At 50.0% G+C, this 12,758-nt stretch overlaps 1 protein-coding gene across 1 annotated transcript in view; it reads right to left on the bottom strand.

The window, feature by feature from the left end:
- Positions 1–211: 211 nt before the first annotated feature.
- LOC140386524 (B-cell receptor CD22-like) overlaps positions 212–12,758 on the bottom strand; it is a 101,312-nt gene continuing 88,765 nt past the window's right edge. Inside the window, exon 7 of the mRNA XM_072468931.1 lies at positions 212–2,256. Within this exon, the coding sequence (XP_072325032.1) occupies positions 1,951–2,256 (306 nt within the window). The 3' untranslated portion in view covers positions 212–1,950. The remainder of the gene's footprint in view (positions 2,257–12,758) is intronic.

Genomic DNA, 12,758 nt, shown 5'->3' on the forward strand with positions numbered 1-12,758 from the left:
AAAGCCCAGGTCAGTGGAAGTGAAGGTAACATCCCAGAGGAAGCCTTACAGTCTGAGAGTTCTAGTTGGAGACAAACATTAGAAGATCCAAACCAACCTATGATTTGATGATCATCAACTACAAAGACTACCAGAGCATTAGGAGGTGGTCAGCAGCAGCAGCAACCCAGAGGGGGGCGGGGGGGTTGGGGGGGGGGGGGGTGTACTTTGTGTTTTCTACTGTGTTTATTATTGCTTAATGGGGGGTTTGTATATTGGGGGAATTCGGGATGTAGTTGTAAGATGTTTATTTATGTGTTCTTTATTTTTCTTTTTTCTGTAAGGGGGGGGTTGTTGAAAATATGTAAAAATTTGAATTAAAATATTTCTAAAAAAAACCTACAAAGACTACCAGCTCAGCAGCAAAGTTTCATCTCCGCCCTTATAATCCCTGTTATTTTTTAAACTTTCCTACCTCCTCCGCCCTGTGTCTGTCTTGTGTGTTTAGAGAGTGGGATGGGGTTTGGGGAATAGTTAGATTAGTAGACCATTTTTCTATTGTTTCGAATACATGTTTATCTCTTCACTAGTTACAGATAGTTTTTAAATAATGTTTTACTTATAAATCTGGTGGCAATAACTCATTGAAGCAGTCAAGGGAAAAGGATCTCAGGAAAACATACTAATTATTGGTTAATTTACTTATATTGGGGCTCCTGGGCCTGTGAGGCTGGAGTTAACCACACATTAGCCTAGAGTGTCATAACAATGCACACACAAACACACATACACACACACTCACAATCATTCACACTCTCACGCATACAGTCACACACACACATATATGCACACACAGAAACACATGCTCTCGCACACATACACACTTGCACTACTACTATGAGTGGCATGGGCAGAGTGGATAGTCAGATGCTCTTTCCTAGAATAGGAGAGTTAAGTACTAGGGGACACAGGTTTAAAGTGCGTGGGGAAAAGTTTAGAACAGATGTATGAGGCAAGTTTTTTACACACAAGGTAAATATATGGAGCGCGCTGCCTGGGGAGGTGGTGGGAGCAGGTACGATAGCGGCAGTTAAGGGACATCTAGACAAATATATGAATAGGGTGGGAACGGAAGGATATGGACTCCGTAAATGAGACAATTTTAGTTTAGGCAGGTACCATGGTTGGCGCAGGCTTGGAGGGCCGAAGAGCCTGTTCCTGTGCTGTACTGTTCTTTGTTCTTTGCATTCACGCACACTTACGCTTACATACACACACACTCACACATTTATACACACAAACATCCACTCACACATATCAAACAAACACATACTCACACACAGACACACACAAGCATACACTCACATATACAGACACACACAGTCACAAAAACATACTCACACAGGCACTCAAACATTCACTGACACACACACACGCACACTCACACACACTCATACATACACACAGACATCCACACTTTCACTCTCTCATACTCACACACCCACACACAGTCACACTCACACACAACTACACACTTACACACACACACACATACTCACACACCCAGTCAATCGCACACTCACACAATCACATACTCACACAAACACACACACTCACATATCCACACACTCACACACGCATGCTCTCACACCCTCACACATTCACGCACTCACTCACACACTTACACACCGACACACTTGCGCATCGGCACATTCACACGCACCCACACACACACATACATCCACACTCACAATCACACACCTACACACTCATACACTCACACATTCACACCTCCACACTCCCACTCGCTCACAGTCACACATTCACACGCTTACTCACACATTCACCCACACACACTCACACTTTCACTCTGTCGGCTTTGTTTCTGTCAGGGGAAGTGTGGAGGTCAGGTGCTGGAGAGAATAAAGTTTTTCCTCGAATTGGCTGTGAAATCTGGTGGTGGTTGTTATTTTATTTGAAAAGGGGCTTTTCCTGTTTCTTGGCCTGAGCCGATCCCACTTTCTGACCTTTCTGGTCAGTATATGTACAGTTCGCTGCCGCTCCACTCCATCCCCTGCTGCTGAGATTAATGTAAAGTTCCTCCTCAAGCTTCCTGGGACTGCCTGCGCTGGCTGCCTCCCTTTGACCTCCTCCCGGATTGCAAGCTGCTCTCTTACGTTCGCTGTTGGCGTAGATGGCGTGGAGATCATTGGTTGCGGTATTGCAATAGACAGGCTCTTCATGGTGAGCAGACACATTCTTTGCCATTCGAGAGGCCTGCAACAAAACCAGAGGCAACAAAGCGTAAACATTACACAGCAGAGGCGGCCATTCGACCTATTATGCCTGCCCTCGCCGTTTGGAAGGTCTGACCTGATGTGTTGGACAGGTCGGTTCGGTGTGGACTGCACTTGATGCAGCGATGCGAGAAACAGACGTCTAACACTGTAGAAGATCCAACACCGTTTTATTGAACGATAGAACTGATATACATATTCAGCTGTGGGTCGACACTATACTGAACTGACTGGAGACCTTGTACTAGCCTGACCAGACTTACTAGCTCCCGCATGGTGTTTGCACTGTGCTAGCTCGTGGACTCTGACTGTCTCAGTGTCTGGGTCCCGAGAGAGCGGGAAACCTAGTGCCCTCTGGCTTTATAGTGGTGGTGTCCTGTCTGGCGATTGGCTGCACTGTGTTGTGTGCTTATTGGTCATCCTGTGTGTCAATCACTGCCTGTCTGCATCTCATTATATACATGCGTGGCTATTATGACATCTCCCCCCCTTTTTTTTCTAAAATAAATACTAAGGTGTGGATGCTTATAAATATATATATATGTATATGTGCCTGACTATATACAGAAAGATGTCTAAATGAACGTATATACACAGGAAGGTTTCGATAGTCAGATACATGGCAAGCGAAACGATATTTACAGAGGTCCAATTGGTGAAGTCACAAAAATGTACAAAAGCTCAGTCTATAGATTTAGTCTTTGTGGTGGGCGACAAATTCTTGTTGATCGCCACAGAGGCGGAGTCGGAACCGCCTGCGCTTGGAGAGGCGGGATCGCTGGCATCGCGGTGGGCGCGTGGACTGGCAGGATTGCTGGTAGATCGGTGGCGTCATGGTAGGGTACGTCTGGAGGAGGCATCGTAGGCAGCGGGGCACGCCGGTCAGGTAGCGGGCGTGGAACTCTTCGCAGTGCCCGTCTGTTGCGCCGTAGCAGGGAGCCATCAGCCATGCGGACAAGGAATGATCTTGGGGCCACTTGTTTGAGCACAACAGCTGTGGCTGACCAGGCGCCCTCAGGCAACTGTACGCGAACATGATCAGTTGGGACCTGCTCGGATGGATCCGTGTCATGGGCATCGTACGTGGCTTTCTGTTGGGCCAGTGGCTGCTGCATTTTCTGTAAGACCGTGAGGTGGTCAAGGTCGGGAACGTGGGTGGCTGGAACTGTGGTCCTCAGAGTGCGATTCGTGAGCACCTGGGCTAGAGGCAATCCAGTGGACAGTGGGGTCGCCCTGTGTGCCAGCATCGCCAGGTTAAAATCGGAGCCTGAATCTGCAGCTTTGCACAGCAGTCGCTTTACAATGTGGACCCCTTTTTCGGCCTTCTCGTTTGACTGTGGGTAGTGGGGACTGGAGGTAACATGACGGAAGTTGTAGGACTGTGCGAAGTCAGACCATTCCTGGCTGTAAAAACAAGGACCGTTGTCGCTCATTACTGTGAGCGGTATCCCAAGCCTGGCGAACGTTTCTTTGCAGGCTTTGATTACCACCTTCGACGTGAGGTTGGACAGTTTCACTACTTCAGGGTAACTGGAGAAGTAGTCGACCAGGAGTACGTAGTCACGTCCTTGGCGTGGAAAAGGTCTACACCGACTTTGGACCACGGAGAGGTCACAATCTCGTGCTGCTGCAATGTTTCTTTGGATTGAGCTGGCTGAAACTTCTGACAGGCAGGGCAATTGAGGACTGTGTCAGCAATGTCCTGGCTGATGCCCGGCCAATAGACCGCCTCCCGAGCTCTGCGTCGGCATTTCTTGACCCCAAGGTAACCCTCATGGAGTTGGCTCAGCATCACAGCACGCATACTCTGAGGAATTACGATCCTGTCAAGTTTCAGAAGAATTCCCCCCACCACTGTCAGGTTGTCTTTTACGTTATAGAACTGGGGACATTGTCCCTTCTGCCAGCCATTGGTAAGGTGCTGCATCACACGCGCAGCAGAGGATCCTTGGCCATCTCGTCACGAATTTGGACCATCCATTCGTCGGAGGCCGGAAGGTTCGAGGCAGACAACTGCACTTGGGTTTCTATATGACAGATGAAGTCACTTTGTTCATGCAGTGTGGTAATGGACCTGGCCAGGGCATCTGCAACAATTAACTCTTTACCTGGCGTGTAGACCAGTTCAAAGTCGTAGCGGCGTAGCTTTAGAAGAATACGCTGTAACCGAGGTGTCATGTCGTTTAAATCCTTCTGGATTGTGTAGACTAGAAGCGTGTGGTCCGTCTCTACCATGAATTTCGGCAGGCCATAAACATAGTCGTGGAGCTTGACTCTCCCTGTTAGGAAGCCCAGACACTCCTTCTCAATCAGAGCGTACCGTTGCTCAGTGGGCGTCATGGCCCTGGAGGCATACGCCACTGGAGCCCAGGACGCGGAGTCATCCCGCTGAAGGAGCACCGCCCCAATGCCGTCCTGGCTTGCAAAAGTTGTATCTTGGTTTCCTTGGTTGGGTCGAAGAATGCAAGGACCGGGGCTGTCGTGAGCTTTGCTTTCAACTCACGCCATTCCTCTTCATGCGTGGGCAGCCACTGGAATTCCGTCGACTTTTTGACGAGATGGCGGAGGGCCATGGTGTGGGATGCAATATTGGAAATGAATTTCCCGAGGAAGTTGACCATTCCGAGAAAGCGGAGGACCGCCTTTTTGTCCTCCGGGGTCTTCATGGCGTTGATCGCCGAGACCTTGTCGGCATTTGGCCGCACACCCGGCCGCGAGATGTGGGCACCGAGGAAATTGATCTCCGATTGACCAAATGAGCACTTGGCCCTGTTGAGCTGAAGACCATGTTCATGGATTCTTTGGAATACCTTCTTGAGGCGAGCGATGTGTTCCTGGGCGTTGTGGACCAGATAATGACATCGTCAGCGTACACTCGCACCCCCTCGATGCCTTCCATCATCTGTTCCATGATGCGATGAAATACTTCGGAGGCAAATATGATGCCAAAAGGCATCCGGTTGCAGCAGTAATGACCAAACGGGGTGTTGAACATGCACAGCTTGTGACTGGACATGTCCAGTTGTATTTGCCAAAAACCCTTGGAGGCATCGAGCTTAGTAAAGAATTTGGCATGAGCCATCTCACTGGTCAACTCTTCGCGTTTTGGTATGGGGTAATGCTCCCGCATGATGTTGCAGTTTAGATCCTTAGGGTCAATGCAAATGTGAAGCTCCCCTGATGGCTTCTTGACGCAGACCATGGAGCTGACCCAGTCTGTGGGCTCTGTAACCTTCGATATGATGCCCTGGTCTTGGAGGTCCTGTAATTACTTCTTCAGATGATCCTTGAGGGGCGCCGGCACCCGGCGAGGTGCATGAATTACAGGGGTGGCGTTCGGCTTGAGCAGGATTTTGTATCGGTATGGGAGCGTGCCCATTCCATCGAACACGCTGTGGTACTGCGTGATGATGTCATCTATGTCGGCTTGCAAGTTTTCATCGGGCGAGGCCGTCGCCGGTGATGATGACATGGTGTGGACGCGCTGAACAAGGTTCAGGAGTTTGCAGGCTCGAGCACCGAGCAGGGACGCTCTGTCAGGCCCGATGATTTCATACCGCAGCGTCACCTTGATCGCCTTATTGGATACCCCCAGTTGACACGAGCCACTGGCTGCTATGGCATTGCCATTGTAGTCAAGGAGTTGAAAGGCCGGTGTAAGAATGCTTGATTTGGCGCAGGTGGTGTCGAGGTCGGATTTCGAGATGAGGTTCGCCGATGCGCCGGTGTCCAGTTTGAACCGAATGCGGGCCTTGTTCACTGTGAGGACAGCACACCATTCGTCGTCGGGATCCACACTGAGGATCGAGAGGCGTTTCGCCGTCGTGGTGGAAGGCAACGCGTGTGTTGTTATGATGCCCACCCGGTATGGGGACTTGAGGCACTCAGTATCAGGGTCTGTTGCGCTATCGGGATCAGAATCTGGCATACCGTGTTGTATTGAGCGGATACCTCTGCGCCGCAGCTGGGATCGCTGGCTGCTGAGCAGTGGAGCAGATTTGAATAGGGCTGCGTAGTAGCCAAGCTTGCCACACTGTAGACACTGGCGTCCTTTCGCCGGACATTGCCACTTTAAGTGGGCGGAGCCACAATTCGGGCACGTCATGACACCGACGTCAGCGCATTCCGTGCGCCATAGCGCATGTGCAGTGCGGTCGATCGACGTACGCACCTGCGCAGTCGGGTTGTCGGTCTCACCGTCCACTCGGTCGTGGCGCGCATGAGCAGGGACCTGGGAAAAGCGAGCGAAACGGCCACTCTCCTCGCTGCTCAGGCCCTGCATTTGTGCAATGGCCTGCACCTGTTCCACCTCGTGGGAGGCCAGCTTCACAGTTTCTGCCACCCTGATGTGGGAGTAACGATTCTTAGCATGCTCATGGACAATGCACGTCTCGATAGCGACAGAGAGGGTCAACTGTTTTACTGCTGGCGAAGGGAGCCCAAAAACAATCTGATCCCGGATCATGGAATCAGCCGTCGAGTGATAGTTACATGACTGCACTAGGATGCGGAGATGGGTCAAAAAGGGCTGAAAAGGTTCATCCTTAGCCTGAAGCCTCTGCTGGGAAACATACCATTCAAAGCTCTCATTCACCTCAATGTCGCAGTGGCTGTCGAACTTCAGCAGGACTGTTTTGAACTTAAGCAAACGTAAGTGAGTCGTAGATGTAGATGGCGTGGTTCCCCCGCTGTGGAGAGAAACAGCACCATCTTTCTGGCATCTGATGCGGCTTCGAGGTCGGAGGCCTCGATGTATAAGAGGAACTTTTGCTTGAAGAGCTTCCAATTTGCGCCGAGGTTGCCAGTCAGAGGATCATAGAACATAGAACAATACAGCGCAGTACAGGCCCTTCGGCCCACAATGTTGCACCAAAACAAAAGCCATCTAACCTACACTATGCCATTATCATCCATATGTTTATCCAATAAACATATGGATCAGTACTGAGGGAGTGCTGCACTGTCAGAGGATCAGTACTGAGGGAGTGCTGCACTGTCAGAGTGTCAGTACTGAGGGAGTGCTGCACGGTCAGAGAGTCAGTACTGAGGGAGTGCTCTACTGTCAGAGGGTCAGTACTGAGGGAGTGCTCTACTGTCAGAGGGTCAGTACTGAGGGAGTGCTGTACTGTCAGAGGATCAGTACTGAGGGAGTGCTGTACTGTCAGAGGATCAGTACTGAGGGAGTGCTGTACTGTCAGAGGATCAGTACTGAGGGAGTGCTGCACTGTCAGAGGGTCAGTACTGAGGGAGTGCTCTACTGTCAGAGGGTCAGTACTGAGGGAGTGCTCTACTGTCAGAGGGTCAGTATTGAGGGAGTGCTGTACTGTCAGAGGATCAGTACTGAGGGAGTGCTGCACTGTCAGAGGGTCCGTACTGAGGGAGTGCTGCACTGTCAGAGGGTCAGTACTGAGGGAGTGCTGCACTGTCAGAGGGTCATTTGGTTGAGGTTCCAGGTAGCTTTCTGTCACCATGGAAAAATGTTCAAAGACACAATCGAAAGCTATCAGGACAGTGTGGAGTAAAATATGATCATTATCCTAGCTTGTGTGTTTGATCAGTTTGTGAAGAAAACTTTGCTGTGATTAATTCATCCTCTCAACTTCCCTTAACTAAGTCCTGATTAGCAGCTATTATTCCGATGATCTTGTCAGTGTGTCAGTGTGTGTGGTGAGTAACTGGAAGCTATTTTCACTATTGTGTAGCCAGAAAAGTTTCAGTCTTGGTCACCTCACCGGCACATTCTGTTCCCATCTATTTCTGCCTTTTTCTTTCCCTTTCTCTCCTGTTTCCCTTACCTTCTCTCTCTTCACCACCTCTCGCCATTTCTCTCTCCCACTTGCTCTCCTTCTCTGGGGGGTATTTTCCCCCCCACGCCGGGTGGGAGAATCAGCAGGGCCATATATAAACCGGCCACCTGTGGGTGGCACTTATTTGCACAGCCGACTCTGGCAGGTGAGTTCATGGTTAATAAAGCCTAATGTTCACACTCTCACAGTCTCACAGTGAATTGACGGTATAATAACTGCTTCTCTCATTCCCTCACCCTCTCTCCTTCTCCTCTTCCCCCTCTCTCTCTGACTCTCTTTTTGTTCCTCCAAGCATCAGTGTTTCTGTCACTCTCTCTCCCTCTCTCCTTCTCGTTGTTTCCTTCCCACTCTCTCCGTGACTCTTTTTGCTCCCCGATGTGTCTTTGTCTCTTTCACTCTCTCTTTCCCAGTCTCCTGCTCCTTCTCTTCCAATCATTTTCTCTGTTCTTCCCTCTCTCACTCCCTCCTTCCCTATTTCTCTCTGGTTACTGAGCCTCCTGCCACTGGAAACTCATTATTGACTCTGTCTAAACCCCTCATCATTTTGAATGTCTCAATTCAATCTCCTCCTGAACATTCTCTGCTGTAAGGGAAACAATCCCAGCTTCTCCCAGTCTCTCCACATTAACTGAGGTCCCTCATCCCTGGGAACCATTCCAGTAAATCTCCTCCGTACCCTCTCCAAGGCCCTGCCATCCTTCCTGTAGCGTGAAACGTGCAGAGTTCCCCAGCCCAGCCCTCACTAATATGAAGAGTTTAGCCATGGTTTTGTTACTTTGTTGCTTTATTGCAAATTGAGGGATATGAGGAGAGGGTATGTATTGAGGGATGCGGGGAGAAGGTGGGTAGGTGGGGATTGAGGGATACGGGGCGAAGATGGGTAGGTGAGGATTCCAGGAAATGAGGGGAAGGTGGGAACAAAGGACAAAGAACATTACAGCACAAGAACAGGCCTTTCAGCCCGTCAACCCTGTGCCGATTCAGATTTTTTATTTAGACCTACTACTTGTGGTGATGAGCATCAATGTAAATGCATGTAGGCTAGCTAAACACTAGAGGGAGCACCAGAAACATCACACACACACACTCAACCAATAGATCAAGTAGACCAATAGACATTCACGATACACAAGGAGGTGACACAACCACAGGGGGGCATTGCACCAAACCATATATAAAGGACACCACACACATGATCTGCCTCTTTCCAGTGGAGACAGTCAGTGAGTAGAGACACAGGGTTGATTCAACATTAGACCCACCACGTGGATTGCAGCAACTGGTTAGTCAGTCTGGGTAGCTATAGTAGGATTAACAGTAGTGTCGCACCCGAGTAATAGAAGTGTAAATAGTTTAATAAACGTGTTGAAGTTATTTCCACGTCTGAACCTTCCTTTGTCAAGTGCACCACAAGGAAGCCGCTTATGTTACACCTACAACATAACAAATCATGGTACCAGGACTGAACTGTTTTAATCCAGATAGCCAAACCTCAGCGTACAGTGACAACCAGCAAAGATACCCAGGCAAGATGTTCGAGATCCAGGTTCTGCAGCAGCTCCAGTGCCACGGCGATCTCCACGAAAACTGGCGGGCATTCCGGCAAAAGTTTGAAATCTTCCTGGTGGCAGTCGAACTAGAAGAAGTGGCCGATCCTGAAAAAACAGAGCTTCTCCTCACCATCGCCGGTGCCAGAGCAGAAGAAATCTTTAAAAAATTCAAGTTCTCCAAGGGGCAAAACAAGAGCGACTTCCAGGCAGTCCTGGACAAATTCGGCAAATACTGTGAGGAAAACACACTCCAACCAGCAAGAAAAGGTAAGAGAAGCGCCAGTACGCACCACGATGCCGATATCCCGGAGCAGAGAACAGTTTTGATCGGCGGCCATCTTGCTAAAGGTACTGCACTTGCGCAGTTGCGCGCAGCCGCGCATGCGCAAATGAGAACAAGGCCATCGGTAAAGGAACAGCGATCTGCGCATGCGTAATCACTTCCTACACGCAACGTCACATGCATCATGACGTCAGAGGTCCCGGACCACGCCCATTTAAAGGGGAAACATCCCAAATCAAAGAAAATCTTTTAAAGCCGGAAAACAACCTTCCTTCACCGGAATGACTGCACAATGCCTCAATTTGAACCAGGAAATGAAATTAACATCCGAAGAACCCTGCAACAAGCAGTTACCTACGCCCAAACCGATGATTCCGACCTTGAATACTTCGATACCGACCTTTACATTTTCTCTGGACCTCGCGAGCCCAATGCCGGCTCCGACGCAAACAGTGATGATATGGTCCTAGAAGACTACGACCCGGACGAACCTTTCACCTTGGGAGGCTACCCAAGTACCAAATCCGAACTTCAACTAGACGTGTTGCACATTGGCGACCCCCGTATTGAATCCGACGCAGATGCGGATTCGTTCTTCGGATTTGAGGATCTTCAGCCCAGCAGATATGACATCCCAACTCGTGAGTGCCGGATGATGCTGCGGCCTGACACCAAGAGACAGAGAGTGGTACAAGCCCACAGAGAGTGGCCTGCTGCCACACAGAGCGTGGTCCACGCACCGCTCAGGATTCCCGACTCTACGAAAGAAGACACGCAAGACTCCACACCGCAGTCCTTGCATGAACAAGAAGTGACTCCAGTGTCACAAGCCTCCACAGCGAGCTCGTGGACAGACTCCACAATTGCAGAAATGCAAGACTCCAGAGCGCAGTCCTTGCACGGACAAGAAGTGACTCCAGTGTCACAAGCCTCCACAGCGAGCTCGTGGACAGCCTCCACGATAGAAGCAACGCAAGACTCCGACGCGCAGTCCTTGCAGGAACAAGACCATGAGGGTCTAGCAACCTCCTCTGACCAACTAGCAGCAGACGATGCAAGTCTGCCATGCTCAAGTAAACAGCAAGAAGACTATGACAGTCTACCACGCTCCAGTGCACAGCAGGACGACCATGACGGTCTATCATGCTACAGTGAAGAACAAAGAGACAATGACAGTCCAAGCCCAAATGAAGGACAACAGCAAGACAATGACAGTCCACCCACATTGCTTTCGCCACCAGATGAAGACTCTGACAATTTACCCAACCCAAGTGAACAACAAGCAGCTACTGAGGCTCTACCCACAGTATGTGAGACGAGTGATGACACCATCCCACTTCCCAAGCAAGATGTGCAAAGTGACAGACCTCAGATAGTGTGTACAGAGGCACTCGACGATCACTGTGAGACCACTGGTGAGTCCAGTGACACCACGATACTTCCACCCTCATTCGCTCGAACCTCTCCACAGGTCAATGCATTCCTGCATGTTCCGACTCCAGACGTGCAGCTTCAAGAAATCTCAGCTGACTCCAGTGAACCTGCTAAGACTCCGGACGGGGAGCATCAACAAACCAACACTGACTCAGTTAAAACAGACCAGACTCCAGATGGGGAGCAACCAAACGCTGACTCTGAGTCACGTAAGCTGGACTTTACTCCAGACAGGGAGTGCCGCAACCTCAGTGATGGCACGCTCAGGGTGACAGCAGATGCCACAACGACAGGTGATGGATCACTTAACAATTACACTGGGTCAGTGTTATAACCTGCCTGCTTACCATTGGCTGGGGACTAATGACAATCCCACAATCCTGTGGGAGTATGAGCTTCCCCAATGAGGGGGGCGGAGAAACCATTAGTAAACTCCAAGTATAAATAAAGCTGGCCAGTTTGGAACCAGCAGGAAGGAGTGTGCAGCAAGGGAAGTTGCTGCTGCTGTTATATATATATGTTATTGTAAATAAATGTTATTACTTTGTATCCTTAAAACTCATGCTGGATTCTTCGTGGCCCTCACAAAACTGGCGACGAGGGTTAAAGTGAATAGCTGTCTACACTGCTGAAGCCACCTCCCTGGATTTTTGTTGGATACAGGTTGGAAGTTGTTTTCTATTATACCATGCCTCTGTACGGACGTTTGGATGTTTTTGATGCTGCGCTGGAAAGTTGGAACCAGTACGCACAACGGATGCGTTACTATTTCCGGGCAAACAACATCACCGAAATCGAGCGCCAGGTGGTCATATTGCTCACCGCCTGTGGCCCACATACGTTTGGGGTGATTAGGAGCCTTACGTACCCAGTTGCGCCAGACACCAGAACGTTTGATGAACTTGTGAATATAGTGGGGCAACATTTTAACCTAACCCCGTCCACAATAGTCCAGCGTTACCGGTTTAATACCACTGAGAGGACCCCTGGAGAATCCCTTGCCAATTTTCTATCCAGGCTACGCAGGATTGCGGAGTACTGTGACTATGGTGAGACCTCGTCAGAAATGTTACGCGACCGTTTGATTTGCGGTATTAACAATGCGGCCACCCAGAGAAAGTTGTTAGCTGAGCCAACATTGACTTTTCAACAGGCCATTCAAATAGTATTGTCCCGAGAGAGCGCAGAACGAGGAGTGTAGGAGCTACAGGGAATGGAAGTGCATGCCTTGGGGCGCAACCCCTTCCGTCCGAACACGTCCCCCCGCACTCCTGTGGTACCTTGGGCGATGCGACGTCCGGACCAACGCCAGTGGCCGTCGGACATTCCTCCCCGAAGGGAGCCTTCTCCAGAACCAATGGATGAGGAGCCATGTCCGTGTCAGACTTGTAGGCGCTGACCCCATCAC

This window comes from Scyliorhinus torazame, chromosome 12 (genome assembly GCF_047496885.1).
Source record: "Scyliorhinus torazame isolate Kashiwa2021f chromosome 12, sScyTor2.1, whole genome shotgun sequence".
In the NCBI taxonomy this organism is placed as follows: Eukaryota; Metazoa; Chordata; class Chondrichthyes; order Carcharhiniformes; family Scyliorhinidae; genus Scyliorhinus; species Scyliorhinus torazame.